Below are 16550 nucleotides of genomic sequence, written 5' to 3' on the forward strand. Positions count from 1 at the left end.
CCATCAAATGAATGTAGTAGAGTAAAAAGTACAATATAAGCGTCTGAGATGTAGTAGAGTATAAGTCTAAAGTAGCATGTAATGGAAGAGTAAAGTACGAATACCTCAAAATTGCACTTAAACAGTACTTGAGTGAATGCACTTAGTTATTCAACCACAAGGTTTTTATGTGTGAACTGTAAATATTGTTATCTGCCTGTTGGCCGGTAGGGGGCAGCAGCAGTGAAACACATCGTGGAAGCTCAAACTAAAGAAGGCGAAGTAGAACCACTTCCTGGTCATATTAAAATAAACAAGAGAAATGGCTGCTTTAGACGAAATAAAACGTCTTGAATATTTATCTTTGGTGTCAAAGGTGTGCACGGAGTTGGAGAATCATCTGGGAATAAGCGAAAAAGATCTGGGTAACGTTACGTTACATGACAGCATTGTTTTCTCATCTACATTGCTAGCTAACTTGCCATTGCTTGATAAGAAACAGGATAATGTTAATTGTATTAATTGTACTAAATTAGCATGAATAGCTAAACACGAGTTGCTGTTTTGCAGCTGAATTTATTATCAGTCTGGCCGAAAAACACCCAACATTTGAGGAATTCAAAGCAGTTCTGTCTGAAAATGGAGCAGATTTTACAGTAAGTGTGCAGCTAAACAAACACCTTCACTTTCTTTGTTGCTGTTGCATTGTGTTTTCACACTAAACCCATATTTATTTTTTCAGGATACCCTTACTGGTAATTTACTTAGACTTATTCATACCATGCGGCCCTTACCATCTACAAGTAAAGGTACAGAGACCTTTAATATATTTTATGTAATAATACCTTATGTTTACAGCTGTAGGTCTATTGTTAAATAGTCTCTTCTCTATTGTGAATGCCAGCTCATCAGCCAGAGGTCAAGGCAAAGAGTGAGAAAGACAAGATGAAAGAGAAATACCCTGCTCTATGTAAACCAGATGCTCATGTGTGGATGGTAAGGCTCATTTGATGACACTTTCTTCAAAAAGGATGACAGGCAATTAAAGCATTCTTCTCTCATTTTCATTTAAACCTTTTTATCTGCCTCTAAAGTAAAATACAAATCTTTGTCAGTGGCAAAATCAGCAATGGCATGAATTTTCAGAGGCTACTGCTGTTTGTAGTATTTATGGGGTTATGGAGCTGTTGTCACTAATTATTACTTCTCCATCAGATTCCACCACGCCACACAGATAAAGATGATGAGCAGGTTGCTGCAGCAGCCATGAAGGAGCTGGAGATGCTTATGCCTAACTTCTGTGGAACAAGCTCTGATAACGGGTAATTAAAAAACGGGTTTTGTCCCAAAAGTGGATACCTGCCTGGAAGTAGCGCTTCTCAATGGGAGTAAAAATTGGACTTCTTTTTCTCATTTGCTCGTCAGGTCAGTAAAGCCTTTGCACAGTGACAGAGGTCGAGACACAGACAGAGAAAGCGGCCGTAAGCAAAGTCGTTCTCGCTCCAGATCAAGAGATCGTGACGGTCAAACAAACCTCAAACGCAGAAGGAAACGAGTGTCTCGCTGGAGTGACCATCCACCGAGCCCACACAGAGACGATGACGACAACAACAACAACAACAAGGATGACAGAGACTCTGACCGCTGCCGTGATAGACTTGTGGATCGGCCTCCGCCAGAAGAGCCTGTTGTGGGCGACATCTACAACGGCAAAATCAGCAGTATTATGCAGTTTGGCTGTTTTGTGCAGCTAGAGGGCCTCAGGTTAGTAAGCTAAATGGCGTCTTTACAGCCATGCACCAATACAGTGAGAGATATGTTTTTTAAAACATATTCTGTTTTAATATTGTAAAGTGTTGCTTGTTTGTCTTGTAGCCTACTTTTTTACATCTATTACATACTTATATGTGTTTGAGTGTTTCTAATAAATTCTGAATATTTCAGAGATTGTTTATTTTTTTTCTTTTTCCTGGTGAGCTCTTGCCTTTATGGTACCATAAGACACTTTAGTTAACTAAACAAAAACACCCACTAAATTGCATGTTATGTTGCATGCAGATTTGTTTTTGCCAGTGTCTGCCTGTAATGTTCTTTTGGTGTTTGCACCCTGATACTAACCTGTAGTGTGTGACTGTCATTGTCTGCAGGAAACGCTGGGAGGGCCTAGTGCACATCTCAGAGTTGCGCAAAGAAGGACGTATAGCCAATGTTGCTGACGTGGTCACCAAAGGCCAAAAGGTGAAGATCAAAGTGCTGTCATTCACTGGAACCAAAGCCAGCCTTAGCATGAAGGTGAGTCATGTATAAAATAATGGAAGGAAAGTTGGTCTGTACACCACACTGTAAGGAATCGAGAGAAATCCATTTACCATGGAAACAGTAAGATGTGTGCAGGTAATTTGTGAAGAGATGCAATCCTCTCACACTATCCTTTCTATCCAACAGATGATTAGTTGATTCAAAAATATTCAAGGAGATAGTACATACCCACCTTGTAAAATATTTTACTCATAAAAACACTAGTCATGGTTGATGTAGTATTGTAGTTACTGTAAGGGAATCATAAATCATTCATTGTTCCCCGGTTTTAGACAATAACATGAAATCAAATGTAAATTTAGTATAGTGAAAACTGCAACCTGCTGGTTACACTGCATTACATATGTATTTGTTTAAAATGCGTTAAACTAATGCATACATTTATTTGCAAACACAGTTTGACTTACATCCAGTGTAACAATTGGTTCCACAAATGTTGCCAGGATGTCGACCAGGAGACAGGAGAGGACCTAAACCCCAACCGAAGACGAAACCTGGACCCTGGAGTTGGAGACGAAGCCATGCGGAACCCTGACCGCCCTGTTGAAGCCAGCATGCTGGAAGTAGACGAAAACCCAACAGAACGCAAACGGCTCGCCAAGATAACTGACCTTGAAAAATGGGAGATTAAACAGGTATTCATCAAACACATTCACACACAGATTCTTTAAGTGTTAAATATCTTCCATGGCTGTTTTTAACCACCTAGTTTATGTTAAAAATATTTTTCTCCCATTCAGATGATTGCAGCCAATGTACTTCCTAAAGAAGAGTTCCCAGAATTTGACGAGGAGACGGGAATCCTTCCCAAAATAGATGATGATGAAGGTAAAACTCTACACTTTTTTCTTAAGTTTTTTGCAAAATGAAAGTAATACTGCATGATAATGTCTCTTCTATAACTAATCCCTCCACAGATGAAGAAATGGAGATTGATCTGGTCGAAGAGGAACCAGCATTCCTGAGGGGACAGACTAAATGGAGCACGAACATGAGCCCAATCAAAATAGTAAAGGTATAAATCCAGAATCCAGAAAGTTGTTTGTGGGGTGGGTAGATGTTTGTAGATCTTACTGAATATTTCTTTAAATAAAATGTCATGGAACTGTGTTGTAACTCACACAGACACAAACGTACTCATTCACGTTTAGCAGGCTGCAAGTGGACTGTTTGGTCCTTGTCAGACCAGTTCTGTCTTGCTAACCTGAATTATCTACTAAATAGGGAAGAAAATAGGCACAGCAATTTAGACCATCAGATGTAAACATGTTGATGGTGACAAGTTCTTCTATAGGCAAACAATGTTAACAGTTGCTACAGTATTAACAGTTCACACTAGCCAACCAGAGTGTTACACTTGGAATTTTTTGAACACCACCTAATACCTTGTGTTAGCTAAAATAAAATAATGAATTGTATCACAGCAACCTCCAGTGGATATCAAATACTAATGCAAATAAAATTTAATTCATTGATATAAACACCAAATGTTAGTTTTTAAAGCTTTTTGAATTTAATTTATCATTTGTATCCCTCTCTAAACTTCTATTAAGCTGGCTTAGCATTAAAGAGAAACTTTACACCAGGCTGAAAAGCATGTTTCACTGCCCTCTCTGGTTAAAAGATTCAAGCCACTGATGGGCGTGATCAGAAGTGTGCTCTGTTAAACCTATACGTCACTGCAGTTTGGTGAGAAGTTAAACCACTGGAGGTAAGCAAAAACATTTTCAACAGTTTGTTAAATTACTCTTTAAGCTTTAAAAATAGTTACCTATCTAGAGATAACTATTGTGTGGGCAAATTAAAACCCATCAGGCTTCTTCCCTCTCAAAAGTAACCAGGTGCAAAGTTCTGGAGTAGAGAACACTCTTTATTTTCCCCTAGTATCTGTATCTCATTCATATAGGTTTAGGTTAATTGTGAAATCTAAAATCTAAAAAAACACACACAAACACTTACAGCTGCTATAAAAAAGAATGAATTGCCTGGAGATGGCACAAGTATCAGAATTGCAGCAGCTATTACTTTCCTTGCTTGTACATGGTGCACATTAGCACATGCCCATCTGCTGTTCTAATGTACTGCTGCTGTAAATTTTCAAGCCAGTGGGTGGCGTATGGTTTGATTGGGCACTACAGCTCTGCAGTTGGATGATGTTAGCTGGGTCTGGTTGTGGGTGCTTTGTATCAGTGAGACTGTGCACTTATTAATCTTCATGGGATTTGTATGTTTGCGCTGTAAATACTGATGCAGTTTGACAAAATGTTCTATTTGTTTCTCTGTCATCATACCAACACTTGTTTTCATTGTGTCCATTAGAATCCAGACGGCTCCCTTTCCCAAGCAGCCATGATGCAGAGTGCTCTTGCAAAGGAGAGGAGAGAGCTGAAGCAGGCGGCTCGCGCAGCAGAGATGGACTGCATCCCTATCGGTCTCAACAAGCACTGGACAGACCCAATGCCTGATTGTAAGGACCTGGACTACACATTTTGAATGCCCCAGCGAGGCTGTAGATTTAAATGTGTGCAACCCTGACGGTGTGATTTCTTGCTGTAATCAAGGATCAGTGGAACAAACTTTTGCCACAAATATTACTTCCAACTGGAAATTAATTAAAAGACAAAATCAATCTATGTTGTGTCAGGGATTTCAAATTTAGAAAATAAAATTTAACCATCTGTTTTGTGCCAGGCCTATTACACTGTAAATTGTTACCATGGCATGGCTGGAGATGATTATCTGGCTTTCCTATGAGTTTTCACTGGAGTCATAATGCACTGTGACTCTGTCTTCTGTATCCTGAGGGGATATCAGAGGCCTTACAAGTTCCTTCCAGCACTGGTTACTACCTCTGACTCATAGTTTAATACAAAAAGAGCTTGTTGGGAAGTTCATTATCATTGCATTTCATCTTGATTAAATAAAGTAGTAGATTCTAGGAGGTGGGGGTGGATCTTGCCGGAACCTTACATTGGTTCTGAATCAATGTTCCTCTCCTGTACAGATGAAGGAAGGCAGATTGCTGCCAACATGAGAGGCATCGGCGCTATGCCTATTGATCTTCCAGAGTGGAAAAGATATGCCTTCGGAGGGAACCAGGTGTCGTATGGCAAGAAGACAGAACTTTCCATCCTGCAGCAGAGAGAGAGTCTGCCTATTTTCAAGCTTAAGGAACAGCTCATTCAGGTATAAGCAGTGGTGAGATAACTTTCAGTGCATTACTGGTTCATTAGGCACAAAGATGAAGGGGAGATGATAGGAAAACTGATTGACTTTTGAAAGATGTCTTAAAGGTGTTGAACAAGATCTGAACCCACATTACAACCTACATCTACCCACTGAGCCACCAGTGCACCCATGTTTTTCTTTATTAAGTCTTTATTAACACACTTTAATACCTTACCAAGTCATTCTTTCTCTTGACAGGCTGTCCATGATAATCAGATCTTGATTGTAGTTGGAGAAACTGGGTCTGGTAAGACCACGCAGATTACTCAGTACCTGGCGGAGGCAGGCTACACTTCCCGGGGGAAAATTGGCTGTACGCAGCCCCGTCGTGTAGCTGCCATGTCAGTGGCCAAGAGAGTCTCTGAAGAGTATGGTTGCCGTCTAGGCCAAGAGGTAAGTGATCTTCTTAATCTGTACAAGAAATTCTTTCCTCTCTCCTGTAGCATTTATCCATTTCTTATTAGTTGCAGTTTTTGCAGTTAGTTGCTTGCCTGCTATGTTTGTTTTTTTTTACCTTAATTTTAGGTTGGTTACACCATTCGTTTTGAGGACTGCACCAGTACAGAGACAGTAATCAAGTACATGACCCATGGTATGCTGCAAAGGGAGTGTCTGTTGGACCCAGACATGAGTCAGTATTCTCTCATTATGCTAGATGAGGCCCATGAGAGAACAATCCACACTGATGTGCTCTTTGGCCTTCTCAAGAAGGTACTTTACATTCTACAAACTATCCAATATTTTTTAAAGAATAGTCCATACCAACAATGCTGTTTCACATACAATAACTTCCTCTGTCTCTTTTAGACGATACAGAAACGCAAAGACATGAAGCTGATAGTGTCCTCTGCTACACTGGATGCTGTCAAATTCTCCCAGTATTTCTTTGAAGCTCCCATCTTCACCATCCCAGGAAGAACTTTCCCAGTGGAGATTCTCTACACCAAAGAACCGGAGACAGACTACCTGGATGCCAGTCTCATTACTGTTATGCAGATCCATCTAACTGAGCCTCCAGGTACAGATGTGTCAAAAACAGGAAACCAAGTCATGTCTCTATAGGACAAAAGGAATTTGAATTTGTTTTTATGTTAAAAAAAACAAACATTCCTTTTCTCCCTGTCCTTTGTCCAGGTGACATCCTGGTGTTTTTGACCGGACAGGAAGAGATCGACACCGCCTGTGAGATCTTGTATGAGAGAATGAAGTCACTGGGGCCTAATGTTCCTGAACTGATTATTCTGCCAGTTTATTCTGCCCTGCCCAGTGAGATGCAGACCAGGATCTTTGACCCTGCACCCCCAGGCAGCAGAAAGGTAATAAAATACACTGGATAAGATTAAAGCTGTTGTTGGGCATTTTTAGTTCCAAAATAACACTTTTAGAATACCTGTCTTTGCTGAATTTAAGTAGATTTTATTATGTTAAGTATTATTATTATATTAAGTTCAGCACAGAACAAATCATACACCTTAAAGAGTAATTCATTTCTGATACTCTCATTTTTGTTTCTGATTACCACCAGGTCATCATTGCCACAAACATTGCTGAGACGTCTCTGACTATTGATGGAATCTACTATGTGGTGGACCCTGGCTTTGTTAAACAGATTGTGTATAATTCCAAGACGGGCATCGACCAGCTTGTGGTGACTCCCATATCACAGGTCATCCTTTTTAACACAATCCTTATTATTTGAAAGTAAACATTTTACACAAGTTAAACATTTTATCCTATGCTGAAAAACTGAAAAAGGTTGAAATTGGTAATGATTTGATAGATCCTTGAAAAACTCCCTGATCTGTTTTCAGGCCCAGGCCAAGCAGAGGGCAGGTCGAGCCGGCAGAACAGGCCCAGGGAAGTGTTACAGGCTCTACACAGAGAGAGCCTACAGAGACGAGATGCTCGTTTCCAATGTACCGGAGATCCAGAGAACCAACTTGGCCAGCACTGTGCTGTCTCTTAAGGTAATGTACTGACTTTTTCTAACGCCTCCATGAATCAATTTCCATCTGTCTTTTGACCATAAAACTCTGACATATTGACGCTATTGCACCTGAAAAGGTCAAGAACATCTTTGGCAAACAGAAAGCCCAGTGGAGAAACACCCCAGCTGTCACAAGTCAGAAAAGAGAATGCAGGAAAGCTGAGCGCAAGTGGAGAAAAAGTAATCTTCAGATTCACTACGACAACTTTAAAGAGAGGCTTCGTATTTACAGTGCTGAAATCAATAAATCTGGTGGTCGAAGGCAGGGGCTGTTGTTGCCATTGGCGATCGTAAATGTGAGTGGATCAACATGACATGTGGAGTCCCCCAGGGTTCAATTGTTGGGCCGCTATTATTCAACCGGTACATGCTCCCTCTAGGTCAAATCATACGTCACAATAACGTTGCTTATCACAACTACACAGACGACACTCAGATTTACTTAGCTTTCTTAATTTTATTCCATCTTAACTGATTTTATTTAGGTTTTTGTTGCTTATTGTTTTTGAATGTTATTCCAATGCTTTTCTTTGCCTATATAAAGCACTTTGAATTACCTCTGTGTTTCAATATATATATGCTATATAAATAAAGCTGCCTTGCATTGTGATGAATGATGCATGTCATTAGAAATTTTAATCTGAACATTATTCATGACTTTGTTGCCCAGTTATTATTTTCTATTACTATTATCGTCAATGTGATTCCCCCCCTTGCGCTCCTTCCCTCCCCAGGCCATGGGTATTAATGACCTCCTGGCATTTGACTTCATGGACGCTCCTCCAATGGAGACTCTGATCACAGCCATGGAGCAGCTCTACACTCTGGGAGCTCTGGATGATGAAGGCTTACTCACACGTCTGGGTAGAAGGGTGAGGAGAATAGGAAAATCAATGTACTCAGTCAGATTGTTGCATTATAACCTTCAAATGGCATTTAGTATATTCATGATACAGCTGTATTTACTCATATAATCTGTGCAGTCTTAAAGAAGTGCTTGAATGACAAAGTGTGTAATACCTAGAATAGGTTTGTCCACTGTGTTCCAAGCTCTCTGTTTATGAATTAAGTCTGCATTTTGGTTTGATCAGAGGTCCCTATACTGTAATACTGTATCTATCTCTGTGGGTCAGATGGCTGAGTTCCCCCTGGAGCCGATGCTGTGTAAGATGTTGATCATGTCCGTCCATCTTGGCTGCAGTGAAGAAATGCTCACCATCGTCTCCATGTTGTCTGTTCAGAACATCTTTTACAGACCAAAGGTATTTGGCTAATACATAACAACAGTCATACTGACCAGATGAGACTTCAGTCTTCTTCATATATCTATAACATATGCAATTACTTGATTCATGATCATACTGTCAAGCTCTTCTCTCTCCAAATCATTGATAAAACATAATAAAAGCATTTCTCAATGCAACAACATGGTAAAGCTTAAAACCTTTTATGTAATAATACGTATCAGACTCAATAATTCGTCAAACGACACAAAAACAAAATTCAATCTGTCCATTTTCAGGACAAACAGGCCCTTGCTGACCAGAAAAAGACAAAGTTCTTCCAGCTTGAGGGAGACCACCTTACGCTGCTGGCTGTCTACAACTCCTGGAAGAACAACAAGTTCTCCAACCCCTGGTGTTTCGAGAACTTCATCCAAGCCCGCTCCTTAAAGAGAGCTCAGGACATACGCAAGCAGATGCTGAGCATCATGGACAGGTAGTAAATTCAACTGTGTTTTAACCATGTGTTTGATTTATCTCTGTGTATTTCTGTGTTTTTTTGTATTTGTTGAGAATGTATTCCACTGATCATTTTTTTCATAGATTATATAGTATATTTCATAGACCACATTTGACCTAATGTAGAGTGGAATGGGGAAACTACTGTAGACATAATCATGGTAATTAATATATAAAAAATATGTAGCAATGTATTTAAATGTATGCCAGACTTGGAGAATAACAGTCACACAGTATTTAACCTCAAATATATATTACATGATGTCTTGTGAAAAAACTAGAATTTGAATACAGATAACCCATTTTGAATGTAGTATACAAATATTAAACAACACTAAATATTCCTCAGACACAAGTTGGATGTGGTATCTTGTGGAGCAGCTACGATGCGGGTCCAGAAAGCTATTTGCAGCGGTTTCTTCAGGAACGCAGCCAGGAAGCACCCCCATGATGGGTACCGTACCCTGATTGACCAGCAGGTGGTGTACCTCCACCCCTCTAGCACTCTCTTCAACCGCCAGCCAGAATGGTAAATCCTGATTGTACAATCTGCAGGGCTGATTTGAGGAACAGTCTCATCTGACATTGTTGACAAGATTTTAATTCATATCCCACAAACATAATTTATAGTTAGAGCTATTTATTGTTGCGACTTCCTGTAGAATGAGTGTATAAATTCTATGGATTTCTTGTATAATTACATATGCCACTTATGAAGTAAAATTGCCAAATGTTCACTGATTACAGCTTCTTAAATGTGAGCATTTGCTCATTTGCTGATTTTCTCTCTTTTATATCACTGTCAATTAAATATGTTTGGGTTTTGGACTGTGATAAGCACATTTCACTGTTTTCTGACTTTTTTGCTTAAATGGTTCATCAATAAATCTGGAAAAAAATAGTTGTGACTAGGTCTGCAACTATTAATTATTTTCATTTTCTTCTTAATTGTTTTATCTCTAAAAGAAAGTAGGGGGAAATGCCCATTATAGTTTCCTAGAGCCCAAGGTGGCTTGTCTGACCAACAGTCCAAAACCCAGCAAGATATTCAGTTTACTATCATGTAGGACAAAGAAAAGCTTCCAATCTTCACATCTGAGAAGCTGTAATCAGCCGATGTTTGTCATTTTTGCTTGAAAATGAAAAATAGTTGATTAATTTTCTGTTTGAATAATTGATTGAATTACTAATCGTTTCAGCTCTATTTGTAATTTTTTGTCAATGAAATCAGCCCTAATCATTATTAACTGTACTTTGTCCTCATCACACTTCCTGCAGGCTTGTGTACCATGAGTTGGTGCTGACCACCAAGGAGTACATGCGGGAGGTGACCACCATCGACCCTCGCTGGCTGGTGGAGTTTGCACCTGCTTTCTACAGAGTTGGCGACCCCACACGCCTCAGCAAGCTTAAGAGGCAGCAGAAACTGGAACCTCTCTACAACCGTTACGAGGAACCCAATGCTTGGAGAATCTCCCGCGCCTTCAGACGCCGCTGATCTCCTGTGCCTTACGCTCATACCAGGTGGACAAACTGCGTAGGGAATACTGATCGAGCCAGCTAATTGCTGACAAAGACACTTTGGTTTCATATTTTAATTTTGCTTTGCCAAAGCCAAACTTCAACCAGACAAATGGTAATTAAACCTTAATTAATCAATTTATTGGAATGTTTTTCACTATATTCAGTAATACTTAATTTTGCCTTGTTAGCTATGTCATTACCATTATCAGGTGTTAACACTTAAGTTGGTCAACATTTCCTATATTATATTTTCTATGAAATAATTAGCATAGGTCATTTAGATTTTTTAAATTGCAATATTGACGTTTGTTTTTTGTCATTGCAGATAAACACTGGATGCACTTTTATGAAAGTTTATGAAGTTTTATGAAATATTTATTCAAAGTGTGTGCAAGGTGTTAGGGCCAAAAGCTGTTTTGGTTAAAGGAATAGTTCGACATATTGGGAAATATGTTTCTTGGCTTTTTGCCTGTACAGTAAATATGAAGCAGCCGATTAGCTTAGCACAAAGACTGGAAATGGGGTAACCACTAGCCTGGCTCTGTCTAAAGGTAACACAATCCACCTTCTACCCCCTTGAAAGCTCACTAGTTAACATGTTGTATCTTATTTGTTTATTTATTTGTACAAAAACCAAAGTGTAAAAATGAGCAAGGCTAGCAGTTTCTCCCTGTTTCCAGTCTGTATGCTAAGCTAAGATAATGGCTGCTGGCAGTAGCTATATATGAACGCTACTGGTTTGAGAGAGGTTATCAATATTCTTATCTAACTCTCAGCAAGAAAGCAAATAAGCATATTTCCTAAAATGATGAACTGTTCCCTTTTAAAACAGCCTGAGAAGTTGAATCACATAATTATTCGCTCACAAAAGTTAAAGAATAACCACATGCGACTCATAACAAAAACACAGGAAAGAATAGTCTGGACTTCAGTTTGGGTATTATGGGTATTTATTAAGCAATCTCTTCAACCACAGTCATGTTTATGGATTGAATAGGCTTCAGATGTGAGAGGAATGCAGCGTTTAAAAAACAAAACAAAATCCCTAATGAGATTAATTTAAAACAAAAACACCATAGCCTTATATACAAGTGGATGGGGTGGGCATGTGCAAGAGGTGCATGGGGTTTCAGGGTGTGTATGATGATGGGTTGGTACAACAGGAAGATTTCTGAAGGTGGGGAGAAAAGAGGGAGGGTGGGGGCTGGCTTTAGTACATGTAGCCTTTAGAGTAGGGCTGGGGGCCCATGTTTTGTGGGGCTTGTTCCGTGGTGTAGGGCACTCCCTCATCCAGGTGGGACAGGGGCACTGTGTCCTCTTCATTGACGTAGCGCTCGAACTCGGCCTTCAGGCTGGGCCGCTGATTGTCGGGGAAGGCCAGGGAGATGAGGGCCTCAGGCTCACACACAAACTTGTAAACGTAGCGCTCCCCTGCCACCTGGAGAGAGAGTAAATGGCTTGAGTCATATAGGAATGTATATGAAGAAACACATTCAACTCTTTTTTCCCCAGGTGTGCAGACTTTTCTGTTGCCTATTTGAGTCTTTTACAGTATGTGCGTAACAAAGATCTTACTCTGTGTCTATGACTGGCCCAAGTCTTATTTGTTCATTTAACAGAGACTGTATGTGGTTTAGATATCCAGTAAATGATCAGAAATGCATCACAAAAGAGGAGTGGATGCAGTGACCCAACTATCGTATTATTAATTATTATAATTATTATTATTATTAACATTTAAAACTGCAGAGTTTGTGGATTGTTGTGCAATCCCTTTGTGCCATGCTAGAGGAAGATCAACACCAGCCAAAGGGATTATTTACAACCTGGCAACCCAAAAGTTGTTCTTATAACTGATATATAAAGCATTAGTAAATGATTTACAAGGCATTAGTTACAACTTCTAAACCCCTTGATAAAAGGGTGCATTATAAGAAAGTTGTACCATAGACTGATAAGTGAACCTGTTGCAGTTATCCTACCGTGAATACATGAGGAAGATACACTTTAGCAAAGTTTTGGAGACAATACTGGTTAAAGATTATACTATCTCGAAATTAGGACACATTTTAAATGACAAAATTCTCTGAGCTTACAATATGAAAACAGGCGTGCTTTGTACCTTCTGCATGATTCCCTTCTCATAGTAATAGCGCAGAGAGCGACTGAGCTTGTCATAGTTCATGGCTGGACGGTTCTTCTGCATGCCCCACAGCCTGGCAACCTGAAGAGAAGGAGAATGAGGAGGCAGGGGAGGGGAGAAGACAGCAGAAAAGGAAATGGCTGTGGTTACACTTCTGGCATATTTCAGCTTCGGTGAGGTTCATTTGAAGGTGACTGGTTATTTGCATGCTTTTGAAAGGGCTTCAGAATATATCCTTCCTCAAATGACACGTCAACAGAAGAGAATCTTTGTGTCAGCGTTTTTTCCCCCTGAAGTTCATATTCCCAAAATCATAATTAGACACAGTTGTCTGCATTTCCACATGGTGACCAGTAGGGGTCCTCAGTTGCAAGTCAAAGTACTCTCTGCTCTTTAACTCAACAGCTTCAACATGCCAAGACCAGGGCGAGTCCCCACATGTGGATTCACTTCCTTTTTATGTAACTCATTACCACTTGAATGCAACCAGAGTCCCACAGTGTTCACAGTGAAATCAGAGTCATGGCTGGTTGTCAGAGGCAGGCCATGAAATACACTCCAAACCCAAAATTGAACCCTCAGCTGACGAGGGACCACTAACTCTGATAGAAAATTAGTGTCTCACAACAACCCCACACAGGCAAAGGGAAGTAAATCAAATCATTTCGCAGCAGTGAACAATCTTTATGTTGACGAACATCTGAGATAGTGGAAGAAACTGTAAAGCTTGGGGAAGGGAGACACAGAGATTCATGACTCAGGAAGAGACAGGTTGTATCCCACAGTGGCCATCAAGCCAGCAGCCCTGTTTGATCTCTGAGTGTGCTCTCAACCCTAATTGCTCTTGTAAAACTCTTACCCCATTCATTTTTAATGTACAGTAAAAAGATAATGGAAAACACAGTATAGACCTATCCGTATTAGGACCCACCTAAATGGATGCTGTCTGGTATGTCCAATCAAACTGCAGACTTAAACATTGCAAAAATGTCTCGGCTAAAGAAATGTGAGGAGGTGAGAGAGAACGGGGGTGTTGGATGATTCTGTGATAGTGCTTGTCCTTCATTTATCAATCCAGCATTTCATGTGTTGAATAATGAATGGGGGACTAATGGAAGATGGATCAGAGAATAGACCTATGAGGAAAGTGGCCAAATCTCACTTCTAATCGTTCTAATCTAGGTAGCCCCTTAAAACCCTGCTAACATAAATTCATTCTGAGAATAACTTCTGTGCTGTCCTTATCAGATTTATATTAACGTTATGATCCCTATCAACACTTCTCCACTATCTGTGGATAAGGCCATACAGTAATACAAACTAAAAATTGTGCTGATGCATTTTAAAGTTTATCTCTTTAATTCAAACATTTAAGGTGGTAATATTACTGCAGAGGCTATGGCCTAGAGAACCTAATGTGCTAGATGCTTGCCACAAAAATCCCTCTTGAAATATTGTATTTAAGTCCATTCAAAAAGTACCAATTTATCTCTCAAAATCTAAATTCAATAAAAAAAATCTCACAAAACTGTCTGGCCTCAATAGCTAACAGATAACCTTAATGGGAATTTAAAAAACAGGTTCATTAAAACATCTTAAAGAGAGGTATGATAGTGACTGTATTTGATTGTTTGACAGGAGTCTCGGCCTATCGCACTGGATTTGCTGGCTCCAGTAAACACCAAGATGTGTGCGAGCTGTAAACCCAAATGCAAGCATCAACATGCAACTTTAGAGATCTACAGACGATGTCACAGCCTCTACATTGGTCCCCCATCTTTGATTGTTACTCATGATAAAGTGAAGGATCTGCTTAAAGAATAATACACCTGTCCACCCAACTGTAATTAATCAATTGAACTCTGTAAGACAGCACCTCTACTCCTGCCATTTGGACACAAACTTTTACTGTTAATATTATCTCAAAAGGAAAAAAATACACCTTTTCATTAAAAGGGAGTTTCAGACGTACCTCTTCGGGTTCAATGAGTTTGAACTCCATGCCGCGGCCGGTCCACGCGATGAAGTGGGCATTGCCTGGGTCGTCCAGCAGGGCCACCAGGAACTGCCAGAGCTGCAAAGAGCCACGGCGCTGGTAAGGTGTGCCCTCGCGAAAAACACCACCCCCCTCCTGCTTCACCTCACCTGGAATGAGGGGAAAAGAGACTGGAGGTCAGCATGTTTATGGGCTATGATCACATACGTCAAGTTAATTGATAATTGATATATCTTCAGCACATTAATCTGCATCAGACCATTAAGATTCAATTACTAAATTAGGGTCTAATATGGTTCGTATATTACATGTACAAACAAGGAACATTTGAATAACAACAGCTGGGAAGTACCTGAATTTTAGTGGGATCAGTACATTTAATCTTGATGTTTCATGTTTGCATACTGACTAAACTGAATCAAATGCTTATTAACAGCTTATCAAATTGACAACTAAAATGGCAGCAGTGTGTTTAGTTGAGACAGAAATAGGAACTTTTTTTAGGGACATTTTTTGGGCACAGAGAAAAAACTGAAGGTCTTACAGAGCACACAGATATTTAAATCAAGAACAAGATGCATACTACATGTAATAGAAATAAAAACAAGACATGATTAATACGGGGTGAAGTAATATGTAGGTAAATTGACACGGATCCGTGTTTGGTTCTTGGTTGTTTACCGGTTACTGGATATGTTGTACACAAGTGTGGGAACATGAGAAGCTCAGCTAAGTTACTGCTGTTGTCTCTCAGAGAACTTGCACACTTCACTGGTTCAACCAGTGCTGACACCCTCAGGCTCTCCACTCATTCTCTCCTTTAGCGTCAATCACCAACACTAACAACACCATGGGAAACTGCTTGTCTCTGTTCTCACCATGACAGAGGAGCCCTACATCGTGTGTGCGGAGAAACCAAACCCACTAACTAAGTGTCTGAGTACACAAAGACCCATGTACCTCTTACACAAGGATCCCTGACGTCAATATAAGATGATAGTCAGGTATAAAGATTGGAGTAGGTGACCGTATGGCTAGTGTTTCTCTCCTTTACCTGCTGACATCCAACTAACACTTTGCCAACTAGATTGCCGTGTGCAAATGAAATTGCGTGTGAATGCAGAGGGATTATGGGTACAGCAGGCTCACCTTCGAACTTCTCTGGAACCACACGGGAGTCATTTTCAAACAGAAAGCCTGGGAGACAAAGGCAGAATTGTGTTAGAGTTTCAAGGGGCCTTGATCTTAGCACAACTAGGTTGCTCATTTGGGATCTGAGCCAAGCTTTGAATACCATCCCAACAAAATACAAGGATCTATTCACGCACTGAATAACATTAAGCCAATAAGTGTGTACTCTACTTTTACAAAGTAGACTAGAGCACTTCAGTAACAGGAGCGTCTTTCACACATGCACTGCAGCTCTGAACTTACATATAGCTCCTCTGGGTAATGTCTAGATGAGAACGCAAATGTCCGAATCAGTTGGGCTGGACATCAAATGGACTTTACCCTGCCAGCACCCTAGTACAAAGTCCGTGTAATGTCTGATTGAGCCCATGTGTGAATATAGAGGGATAGGATATCATATTGGAAACATATGAAAGAGATCTTTGCTACCAATTTCAGGGC

At 40.1% G+C, this 16550-nt stretch overlaps 2 protein-coding genes across 3 annotated transcripts in view; one reads left to right on the forward strand and one right to left on the reverse strand.

Annotated features, from left to right (window-relative positions):
* Positions 1-164: 164 nt before the first annotated feature.
* Positions 165-12364, forward strand: LOC122867594 (ATP-dependent RNA helicase DHX8-like). 2 transcript variants are annotated; one of them, XR_006375957.1, is made up of 24 exons: positions 165-404; positions 550-635; positions 722-788; positions 884-975; positions 1195-1301; positions 1405-1743; positions 2127-2271; positions 2742-2933; positions 3039-3126; positions 3216-3313; positions 4618-4765; positions 5303-5484; positions 5725-5919; positions 6052-6237; positions 6334-6544; positions 6661-6842; positions 7052-7192; positions 7338-7493; positions 8248-8385; positions 8647-8775; positions 9036-9232; positions 9605-9784; positions 10534-10891; positions 11105-11136. XR_006375957.1 is itself a non-coding variant. In XM_044178571.1 (23 exons), the coding sequence occupies exons 1-23, from the start codon at positions 302-304 to the stop codon at positions 10751-10753; spliced, it is 3582 nt and encodes a 1193-aa protein (XP_044034506.1). In that variant the 5' UTR covers positions 165-301; the 3' UTR covers positions 10754-12364. The 2 variants fall into 2 exon arrangements, 1 of the variants encoding a protein (XP_044034506.1); XM_044178571.1 differs by having other exon boundaries at positions 10534-12364.
* etv4 (ETS variant transcription factor 4) overlaps positions 11712-16550 on the reverse strand; it is a 32862-nt gene continuing 28023 nt past the window's right edge. Inside the window, exons 9-12 of the mRNA XM_044178574.1 lie at positions 16068-16115; positions 14895-15067; positions 12902-13003; positions 11712-12217 (exon numbers count right to left, since the gene is read on the reverse strand). Of these exons, the coding sequence (XP_044034509.1) occupies positions 11990-12217; positions 12902-13003; positions 14895-15067; positions 16068-16115 (551 nt within the window). The 3' untranslated portion in view covers positions 11712-11989. The remainder of the gene's footprint in view (positions 12218-12901; positions 13004-14894; positions 15068-16067; positions 16116-16550) is intronic.

This window comes from Siniperca chuatsi, linkage group LG20, assembly GCF_020085105.1.
Source record: "Siniperca chuatsi isolate FFG_IHB_CAS linkage group LG20, ASM2008510v1, whole genome shotgun sequence".
Classification (NCBI taxonomy): Eukaryota; Metazoa; Chordata; class Actinopteri; order Centrarchiformes; family Sinipercidae; genus Siniperca; species Siniperca chuatsi.